An 11820-nucleotide genomic window follows, 5' to 3' on the forward strand; every position below is an offset into this window, starting at 1 on the left:
AAAGGTGAGTAAATATTAATTTGCATGAATAATGCAGGCATTCTCCTGTGTGCTGATAAATTCTTAAGATAACAACAAGTGACTCTTAAGCCAAAGAGTGCTGACCAAATAGAAAATGAAACCGAGGGTTTGCTAAGTTACAGCCAAAGGTCACTTTCTCAATACAAACCCACTAATGTGTTCCTTTCCACCACAGCAGACTTCTCTCCTGCTCCGCGTGTGAGCTGCTGTGGGGAAGAGGCAGACAGGGAGGCTGGCAGAGCATCCTGCCATATCAGCAAGTTCAGCAGGTAGGAGGCTGTCACACAGTCATACGGTTTGGTGCTAGTGCTGAGCTCCAGCGCTGCCTGGAACAGGTCTTGCAGCTTCTCAGAATCCTAGAGAAGAGCACAGTCTTGGTCACCATGGCAGAAAGCACCTTGAAGGAACCACGTGCTTAAGAATGCCCCACATCTGGCTGACAGTCAATACGAACAGTGATGTGCACGGCCTGCTTCTCTCTATGAACATAGACTTCTTCTGTCATAGGACTTGGTGATCATCACTGACCACTTTAGAGATGAAGCCCTTTAACATCGTTTCATTGGGAAACTCAACGGGAAACAGATTAACTCTGTGCATTTGCTGTACTTCTGAGCTGTGCCACTGTCACCATGGCTACTCCGAGCACAGGCTTTAGTCAGCATTGTTTCTCCCAGTGTATGTTCTGTCTGAGCACCACGTCCTTGTCCTTTTTCTTTTTCCCTTCCATAGAACTGTTGCTTGAATGACACAGCCATAAAAAGGCTCCTCATGGTAAAACTCCATACATGAGTGGAGAACAGAGGACCAGATAGGATTCAGAAATCTGGCATCCAAATTCCTATACTGTGTAATAAGTAAGAAAACAGAACAAGGGAAAACTCACTGTAACAACTAGGGAAAGAAAGTCACTGGATTGGCAACAGGACACATGGATCCCAGTCCCAGTCACACAGCTGACAAGCCGTGTACTCGCCACTCTGAACATCAGTGTTTAGTTGATCAATAATATTATGATTCGTTTCGACTGTCCCATAACTACCTATTAGAAAGAGTTAAAAACTTATCTCTGAATTTTATTATTAGTACAATGACATTTAATGATGACTAACAATTTCAAAACAGTAGATAGCAAATGTACTGACTGTAATGTCAGTTTATTTCTATCTAAATTTTTTTCTACTTGACCTTAGAGTAAATCTTTTTTTTTCTTTTTTTTTTTTCTTTTTTTATTGAGACAGGGTTTCTCTGTATAGCCCTGGCTGTCCAGCCTGTAGACCAGGCTGGCCTCGAACTCAGAAATCCGCCTGCATCTGCCTCCCAAGTGCTGGGATTAAAGGCGTGCACCACCACGCCTGGCTTAGAGTAAATCTTAAACTACCCTACCTATAAATCAGTAAGAAGCAAAATAAACAGTCTTAAAACTGAGAACACTTTTATTCCACTTAGATCAATATATTAATATAATGAACCCTAGATAAGGTACCATGCTTAAGGAGAATCAACTTGCATAATTTGTCCTTTGACCTACACACGGACACACACATACGTACATACAGTGTCACACAGAAAAAAAAATAGATGAAAATGTAATTCAAAAACTTAAAATATTAATGTACCATTAAGATTTGTAGGGGGCTGGAGAGATGGCTCAGTGGTTAAGAGCACTGACTGCTCTTCCGAAGGTCCTGAGTTCAAATCCCAGCAACCACATGATGGCTCACAACCATCTGTAATGGGATCTGACGCCCTCTTCTGGGGTTCTGAAGACAGCTACAGTGTACTTACATATCATAAATGAATAAATCTTTAAAAAGATGGGACGTAAATCAGATGTAGTAAGGACATACGTCAGAAAGACACGCCATCATGGACATGTGTCATACACAGGGTACTAAGCTAGTGTTAAAGGTACTTACTGTGCAAAAGTTAGGGAAATACAGAGTCCATATCTTAAAGGTCTTTTTTAAGTAGGAGGTGATCAATTCTTTTATTTTAATTACACTTATTTATTTTGGGGGGTGGTAGGGAGCTGAAAGAGATTTGCACAGGCTACAGTAGTCACATGGAGGTCAGGGGAAAACAAAAAGAACTATTTTTCTCCCTCTATCATGTAGAGTTCAGAGAAAAACCCAGGTCACAAAGCTTGGTGACAAGCACCTTTACCTACAGAACCATCTCACCTGCCCTACTTTCAAGTCTTAAATGTTTATATGTCAACCATTTTACTAACATGCAACAAGACCAGATACTGTAACCGAGATCCTGACTTAAACCATGTGAGACAAAGTTTCTTCTAATGCTACAGTATCTCTGGGACAAGCACATGTTTACAGATGAAAGGCACACAGGGCCTCTCCAGGCCCTGCACAGGGTCTGTAAGAAGCAGGCCTCTCAATAATTTACTTTCTCACTGCAGATCCTCTCAAAAACCATTTGAATAATCAATGAGGCATAGCTAATCTATATGAGAAAAGGCTACATGTGATAACCAGTAAAGGAAATGGTGCAGACAGAAGAAAATCTAAATTAAATTCTTATAGGGCACAAGAGTTTAGCAGTGAGCACCAAGAACCTTCTGCTCACTAAGGTACCTGAAAAGTTTATGAATACAGGCAGATGCTGGGCAACAACTCCTAACCTGGACCCAATCAGAACAGTGACACCCTAAGATGCTGCAATGCCATACCAAACCCACAGAAGCAACAACACTGCTGTCTTGTACATCTCTGCTCCACTGAATCTTACACCTATAAAATGATGTCAGGCTGTACCTTCATACCCTACATATACCTAACAGCTGCAGTCCCCACAGGACTCTAGAGAGTATTAATAAAAGGCTAAACAAAACTCAACACCCTCTATGTCCCTGCTGACCCAACATCCCCAGAGTAAGATAAAAGGAAAGGAAGAGAACCTGGCCAGGGTTCCCCTGTAGACTTACTCTATACTCTATACTCACTCTATACTCCTACCCAACCTTGTCTCCTGCCACGGCAGGAAGAGTAGTGTCAGGTGGAGGGCTGAGGCCCAGCGCGTCAGCAGAGAACTGCAGCTAACCTCAAAGAGTCTGAGGTTTCAGTCTCGGTTTAGCTACTGCTTACTGGAAGACCGGAGCACATTGTCTGCCTTATTTACACTCAGCTTCTTGGTCTGCTAATCTGGGAGATTATCTTTAAAACCTCAAAATGACTGTAAGTGATATGTTCTGAGCAAGAATTACAAGCCCAAGGGAACTAAGGATACCACATACCTGGAACCTACCAATGAGCTTGACAACAGTAAACCTCCTGCCTCCCACACCTCCACTGCCATCGCAGCAGTTTAAAAAGCAGAGCTCAATGATGTGGATTTGGCCATTTCCCATGCTGGAAAGAGTAAGGACAGATAGCAACTGCAATAAATATCCAAAAGCTGTAGAAGGCGAAGGGCTGGGGGAATCCTGACTGCTCTCCCTAAGGTAAAGTAAAAGTTCTGCATTCACGCACGTTTATGTAGATAACGCCCAAATACCTGGAACTGTCCAGCTGTTACTGATGACAGCCTCATCAGAAGATCAAATGCTAAGGTTTTCACTTCTTCAAAAGTACTAGTGAAACACTCCATAAGTATTTGGTAACGGCCAGCATCAATGTCATGACTCAGCTGATACACTGTTTGGATGTTACCTTAAAATTTAAATAAACAAAAATCAAACTTACCAAAGTTATATGGCCAAATATTTATATAAGAGCAATACAAAAATTCATACTTCCTGCTTCATCTACAGTTAAGATTTCACTTTGTACTTCACACAACATACACTACGCACAATAGCAGAACTGTATCTTCTCAAATGACAACGAAGTACTACAGCTTTAAAAATGTGAAAAGTGATATGTTTTGAGCAAAAATTACAAACCCAAAGGAACTACAGAGACCACATACCTGGAACCTACCAATGAGCTTGCAGTAAACCTCCTGCCTCTTAAACCTCCACTGCCACCGCAGCAGTTTAAAAAGCAGAGCTCAATGGTGTGGACTTGGACCATATATTTTTAAGATTTAAAAGCATTTCCTAGAATCAATGTACATTTCATATAGATAATTTAATTTGTTGGTATGTAATGATTTTTGTATTATTTTATGTGATTTCTAAAAGTGTAGAAATCTTCAAGCAGATGGCATATATGAGAAACCACATTTTAACCACAAAGCCTCATTCATCTTATATATTAAATACAAGATAAGCCATTATGGTTTTCATTTTAAACTTAAGAGATGAAGCCCTTACTTATATCAGCACAAATAAACATGGCAGGGTAGATCAGGCAGTCTTGGTGTGGTGAGCAAGAAGACCCACACCAAGGACCCAGTTTAGTATGTGCTTAGAAAGTGACAAACAGGAGGAGACAGCTCTCTCTCTCTCTCTCTCTCTCTCTCTCTCTCTCTCTCTCTCTCTCTCACTTCCCTTCACTAGCAACTTTACTTGTGCACAAATGAGAGCTATGCATTAAAAGGGAGTCTATATAGAGACAGTAAGACTCAAACGTCAAGCATAGCAACAGCTCACACGGTGCATGTCTCCCGACGTCGCGGCCGCTTACCTTCTGGATCAGGGAACACTTCAGCTACTGAGCCTAAGATGGTTAAAGCTGAGAATCTAGTCGAGTAGGAAGACCCAGGAAACAATGCTTCAAAGAGAATGTTGCAAACAGATGACATGAAATTCTAAAATGAAGAACATATTACAGTTAAGGATAATGAAGTTAACTAGCAGCTGGTCAGGTGGGTTCCTTCAGAACTTAAGTGTGTCTGCTCTATCTGATCAGGGAGAAGGCTGCTGAGCTTGTCCTAGCTGTCCGACTCTTCAGCTTGACACCTACTACAGTTTGGACAGTTTATCCCTACAGATTCATCTGCTTCATGTCTGACCCCCAGTGGGAGGTGGGAGGGCAGGGGCTTTAAGAGACAAGGCCTGGTGGAAGGTAATTAGGTAATTAGGTCTAGAGGGTTCCAACCCTGGGCACAGGAGTAAATCACACTATTAGTTTCCACGGCAGGAGTGCTATGCTACAGATCTATTTTCTCAGCTAGCTGTACTGCCTTCACTCCTGACCACATGCTCCTTCCATGCTGTGCCCACCATGCTGCTATAGCATGGCATGGTCAGCGAACCCTTAACTCTGCTGTTTGGTCTTTCTGGCCACTAACATTCTTCTTCATAACCTAGATCCTTTCAAAGCACCCTCCCTAAGGACTTGATACAGCAGCATAAAATGGACAGTGTTCATGGCACAAACTACATCCATCATGACCTTAATAAACACTGTCTTCACAGACTCAACAAGATAAACCACAAACATAATTTTAGAAAGAACAAGGTTTATTCAGCCCTGTCTACAGCAGGGCTTTATGAATCCTGACTTCTCTGCACATCAGGCATCAGAGGTTTACAACTTTCCAAAGTTTGAGAGTAAACAAACAAACAGCCAAGAAAGACTACCAAATTGACTGTGATACAATTAATCCAAAGATTGTTTTCCACTTGCCTCCTGAGAGTGGCCTTTATTCCTGATGCTCCTGTTTCTACCTTATAAGCACTGAGACAACAGGCATTCACTTCCACTTCTAGTTTATGTAGCCCACATAGCCACGTGTTGGAGCCCACACCTAGGCTGGGATTCACCACATGACTATATGCATAGTAAGAAAGCACTCCACCACAGAGGGACTCAGATTAAGTTTCTAAGGCCTAATGTTCAAATAATGCCTATCTGCTGGACACAGTACCCATAACTATAACACAGCTCTCAGAAAACTAGGCTAGAAGAATCCCAGTTTGAGGCCGCCCTGGGCTATACAGTGAGACCTTCTTTCAAAGGAAGGAAAAAGGAAGATCCCTAAGCAAAAAACGAACTACAAGCTTTGATGAAAATGTAGAATCTCAATCCACACAAGGTTTTATGTTCCTAAGGGCGGAAGTGACAGTTCATGAATGCCATGTCACTCCTTTCAGAAAGAAACAAAAGATAGATATCTCCTCAAATGCAGCAATGATCTAAGGGAGGCTAATAAACATTACACTCACACACACACACACAGGGCAGGGCGCATTATATACTCACTTTTAATGGATCGTAGTGTTTTTTTTTAATTGTTATCAATTTATTTGTTTATTATGTGTGTATTCATACATGGGCAGTACATATCACTGTGCCGTGGCAATCAGATGCCATGTTCATGGGTAGGCCGTCACCATGTGGATTCTAGGCATGGAACTCAAGATGGTAGGCCCAGCAAGCCCCTTTACTTGGTGAGTCAAGTGAAGGCTAAAGAGGGTCTTCTCAATCCTCAAAATCAAGTTGTTCAGAGGTTTTGCCTGATTTGTATGGTTTGGTTGTTTGGGACAGAGCTCACTATGTGGCCCTGGCTAACCTGTATAGCAGGAGGTCAGGAGGATGGGGTAAGTCAGTGTAACAACTGCTATGTCATCATGAGGTCCTGAATTGGATCTGTGGCACCCAAAGCCCAGGGTTGGAATGCACGCCTTCAATCAGTCCTGGGTTAGAGACGAGAGGATGCTTGGGGCTGGCTGCCAACCAATCTAGCTCAATCAACAAGTTCCAGGTTCAGTGAGAAACCTGTCTCAAAAAATAAGGTGGAAAGTAATCAAGGAAGACACTTCCTATCAACCTTTGTCCTCCACATGCATACATGTACACACACACACACACACACACACACACACACACACACACACGCACAGAACTGAAAGTTGTCGATCTGAGCCACAGTCCAAGCAGCATCTTGTGCCATTTGAAGAGGTGGAGTTTAGAGACAGCAACTACCCAAATGTCTGAGTAATAAGTAAACTGGCCCACAAGAAGTGAATTACCAAGGTGAGCCCAGTTACGTCATTCTGACAGAGTCTTCAAGTATTGCCTTGATACTACAACTCAGGCTACCTCCAGTGGAATGCCCAGACCCAGAAGGAATATATAACTTCCAGCTTGAGGAAAAAGCACAAAGCCACAATTCATCAAGGGCTTTCTGTCTGCTACCCTCTGGTGCGTACTCGCAAGTGTGTGTGTTTTCTGAGGCCTGCATGTCTTGTACATAACCTACCTTATACTGCTGTAAAGAGACAGAAGGCTGCTCTCTGATGGATCGGTTCTCTAAGTCAGGTGTAGATTTTCTCTGTTCCAATTTAAAAAGTACCTGCGAACTTTCTTGTATCCTGTAAAACAACTTTTAAGGAGAAAGGACTTTTTGTTTTACCATATATAAGCCACGCAGTAAACTAAAACATCCGCCTGCAAGGACAATTTAAGGCTAAGAGAGAGCCTGGATTTTCAAATATTGAAATCCGCAGTTTCTTTTTCACATAAAATCAACACTTTATAGTTTTACCAAAAACAACGTATTACTGCAATCAGAATTAAACCAGTTTTCCCATTTCCTTTAAATTGGTGTGAACCTGCAAAATGATAATCAATTCTATACCTTACCAATTCCTCACCATAGATGCACTATATGTCTGATTCAGATAAGTTAGTCATGAGATTAGCATTTCATGGGTGCTTCTTCCCCCATCACCAACACTTTCTTCACACCACCTATGCTCTAAGAACCCCAACGCTGAGCAAGTTGGGGTTGGTGCGACAACTTGGCGAATTAGGGTGTATATCACCAAGCCTGACAACCTAAATCTATTCCCAGGATCTACATGACAAATGGAGAGAACCAACTCCTGCAAACTGACCTCTGACCTCCATAATTGCACCCTGGGATACACACCTGTCCCCTAAATAAATGAATAAAATGTTTAAAATTATATTTTTTAAGAGGTCAGGGTTGATATTTTTTTTTTTTAAAACACCCAAATGAAAGAACTCTGTGTGCTGGATTTTAATCCGACAGGTAAACTTGTTGAACTCAGAGTAAAACTCTGAGGCCATGAAGCCAGGTGGTAGCCCAATATCACAACCGTACCACACTCTTCCCAAATCTGGACCTTTTTAAACAGTAATTTCTAGAGCAATTACTATTTTCCCATGCTGATGCAAAATTCTACCTTTTTAAGGAGTGAGCAAATCTGCTGGCGCACCCCTGGAGACTGGCTGTTGAGATTGTAAGTGATAAAAAACTGAACCCACTGCATTTCTTCTGTAGAGACCACTTCTGTGCTCCGATTACTTTCACAAAGCAAGCCTAGTGTATCTATCCGCACCTAAAATACATGAAAATACGTTAATTTTTCTCTGAAATAAAGAAGCCTAAAATACTTATAATTTTGTGTAAACTTCATGTTACCCACATATACCTCAAAAAGGTTTCCCAGTCAATACACCTTGTATCACATCCTGTAAAACGATCTCATTACATGAAGAAGACGGAGGCCTCACAAATCCACAGTCAAAGCCTCACTTCCACAGCACGCTGCCCCACGGCTTTCTTGTCCTCTTAGTGCTACCTTGCTGCAGGCCTCCACAGATCACTTTCAGCTCACACCAGCCAAGCACCATGCACCTGGTCAGGCTCTCGTAAGCCTTACAGATAGATAAACTACCTTACCAGGGCACACTGACATGTAGGATGTGTCTCCGAGTTGTAGTTTCTTTGTGTAAGCTGTCTATGCTGCCACCAGACACTGCATAGACTGAGTACAAGGATGGCACATTCTACTGGCTCCTTAACAGGCTTCTGACAGTGCTAGGTTCAACTCAGGGGCCTCTAGCTGGGCTACTAAAGCAATTAGATTATTAGGAACTATGGATGGAACGAAACTTTCCTTACTTGGCAGTGCTGGTGAATTAAGCCTTGCTTTACCCTTGCACTACACACAAGGTTCTCCCAGGCAGGAGTTGCAGACTGAAGATGTCCATGAGCTCTAGCTGTTCGTAGACATGCCATCAAAGCTCCCAGAGCTCCTCTGTGATTACAAGACCCTAAAAGGAGAAAAGACTATTCTTGTTCCAAAAGCACAAGAGCAGAGACTATTCCTGTGCTATGCAATGACTATGACGTGTCAACTTTTATGATCCAATTAACATTAAACTTTAAATTCTAACATGAATTAAAGTGCTATTCTAAAATAAAAATGACTGGAGATGATTGCTCATGCCAATAATTCCAAGTAAGCACAATTATCTTACTAATTTAAAGAAATCATAACTTATTCACTAATACTTTTACTTTTGGTCTTAACACTGACAAAAAAAATCACCATATGTGAATTAGAGAAAAAAAAATCAGGTAAAGAAAAGTTATAAACAATTTCACAAGAATAGTAGAACACTGTAATTGTTCAAAGACTATTATTTCCTTTAAAATAAAGACTAAGCCAGGCAGTGGTGGCACACGCCTTTAATGCCAGCACTTGGGAGGCAGAGGCAGGCAGATTTCTGAGTTGGAGGCCAGCCTGGTCTACAGAGTGAGTTCCAGGACAGCCAGGACTACACAGAGAAACCCTGTCTGGAAGAGAAAAAAAAAAAGAAACACTAACCCATAACTGGTTTTTGAGTTGTTCTCATTGTAAAGAACACAAATATGCACTACAGAGACTTGCTGACTTTAGCATAGGATCAGCAGCTAAGGAAGGCGTGGGACACTGTGGCTTAACAAAATAAGCACAAGCTAGCATCAGAACAGGTCATATCTCAAGTGGTCGCTCAAAAATGCAAGAATAACTATTAAAAGACTATTATATAATAGATTGTTTTTGTATCAAGAAACCAAAATTTCCTCTCAGAGCCAATAGTTCAAAGTTTCTTCAATTGCAAATAAGGGTATATATTTTTTCTTTATCAAAAGGGTAATTTTAATCTATCCATCCATCCATCCATCCATCCACCTACCCACCCACTCGTCAATCTATCTAGAGAGTTTGTTTCATGCAGTCATGACATGTATGGAACTCACTGTGTATACTGAGCTGGCCTTGAACTGGAAGCAATCATCTGCTTCTGTCTCCCAAGTGCTGGAATTACCACATATGGACGGCCACATATTAATTACAAATCACGATTCCTTTAGCACTCGAGTCTCAGCGGGATGTTTCCCCCAATTCTAAATGACTACATAGTTTGTCTTTAAGTTGTGCTTCCTACTAAGCACAAAAACCCATCTGCTTTATTAGGCCTGCCTACAGCATTTTTAATTGCTATCTCAATCGCCTGGATAAAGAAAATTATATAAAATACAGACAGCATTCCTCTAGCTTGAGAACAAAAAAATAAAGAGATTAAAACCTTATAACTAAGGGGTGGAGAGTATAGTTCTTGAGTTAAGAGCACTGGCTACTCTCCAAGAGAGTAGCCCAATATCTACATGGCAGCTCACAACTGTCTGTAACTTCATTCCAACAGATGCAATGCCCTGTTCTGACTCCAAAGGCACTAGGCACACACATGCTGCACATATAGACACACAAGCAAACCACTCATACACATACAAATCAATCTTTTTCAAAAAACAAAACACAAAAGAAAACCCTACAACTGAGATCACTGCTTGGCTTGTTGAAACTACTTCAGCCAAAAACTCCACTCTGCTACTGAAAGTAAAATGTTTCAGTCTGAAGTGGGTGTCATTAATAGCTTTCTTTACCACTTATAGAAGGGGAGAGAGGACATATTTAAACTAGAAGATGACAAACATCTGCCCAGAGGCTTACATTTAAGTATCCTAAATAGAAATTCATAAAACAAAAATTCTCTCACCAGTTCCAGTATCAGCAGATGCCTGAAGAATCTGCACCATGTAGCGCAGGCTCTCAGGGCTGTAATTCAGTAACCGTGGCAGGTAATAATCAATCACATAAGATCTCTGATCCAAGTTTCCTCCACACAGTACAGAAAGGACAGGAAAAACCCAAGTCTCATGCCACTTGTCCATCCAGGTATTGGTGACAGTTTGGGACTTCAAAAGGCTCTTATGATTTTTAAACATGGTTTCCAAGAGGTCACTTGCATAAGGTACCAATGACTGGTCTCCCATCACCTCTAGAATTTGAGATGGAATAGTTTTATCTATTGCCAAAATATGTTCAATTCCAAGACTCTCCACCAAACAGCTGAGGCAAGCGTACTTCCCTTTAATGTGCCATTCCAGCTGCAGAAGACTCCTAGCCAACTCCAGACAGAAGGGGTCAGTGGCCAAATCTGCCCCTTCCATAGTGAGCCGGTGCATTTGCAAAAGATTTCTGAACATGACTTTGGTCTGATGTCTCAGAGCGTCTAACGGGTGCTCCCAGTGTGTGTAGACATAGTCCAGGAGTCTCCTAGGTACGCACGAGTCCCCATGCAGGTGACCCTTTAAGCCTGAGGAACCTGACTCAAGGATTTGTATGGCTGAATTGGTCCAAGATGCCAGGATTCTAGACAGGAACATTTCTAATGTTGACTCCTTAATCCTGAAGAAAAATAGACCATGATGTGTATGGTTAGAAGCTGCCTAGTAAAAGAAATTAGTATCACGACTTTTTTTATTAAATTAGGTATTTTCTTCATTTACATTTCCAATGTTATCCCAAAAGTCCCCCATACCCTCCCCCCACTCCTCCCATGACTTTTAAATACAAAGAATGAACAAAAAATTTAATGAAATTTACAACAACAAAAACAAAATTATAAATAAGGCCAAACTGAAAGTGAAATTTTCACATGAATATTTTTACTTTATAAAATAAAAAACAAATGAATATAAGGAAACCTTTACAGACCATGAATAAAACTTAATAGCAGTAAGCATTACCTTTATGATAAGAAAAAAAGCTCTAACATAATTTTTACAAGTTGGAGATACAATTTACATACT

General features: G+C 41.2%; 1 protein-coding gene across 2 annotated transcripts in view; it reads right to left on the reverse strand.

Annotated features, from left to right (window-relative positions):
• Window positions 1-11820, reverse strand: part of Thada (THADA armadillo repeat containing) — a 276549-nt gene that overhangs the window by 249658 nt on the left and 15071 nt on the right. For both annotated transcript variants that reach the window (XM_029471015.1, XM_029471016.1), the window contains exons 11-17: window positions 10725-11416; window positions 8800-8951; window positions 8078-8233; window positions 7129-7251; window positions 4608-4731; window positions 3535-3689; window positions 170-377 (exon numbers count right to left, since the gene is read on the reverse strand). In XM_029471015.1, coding sequence (XP_029326875.1) covers window positions 170-377; window positions 3535-3689; window positions 4608-4731; window positions 7129-7251; window positions 8078-8233; window positions 8800-8951; window positions 10725-11416 — 1610 coding nt within the window. The remainder of the gene's footprint in view (window positions 1-169; window positions 378-3534; window positions 3690-4607; window positions 4732-7128; window positions 7252-8077; window positions 8234-8799; window positions 8952-10724; window positions 11417-11820) is intronic.

This window comes from Mus caroli, chromosome 17 (genome assembly GCF_900094665.2).
Source record: "Mus caroli chromosome 17, CAROLI_EIJ_v1.1, whole genome shotgun sequence".
Taxonomy (NCBI): Eukaryota; Metazoa; Chordata; class Mammalia; order Rodentia; family Muridae; genus Mus; species Mus caroli.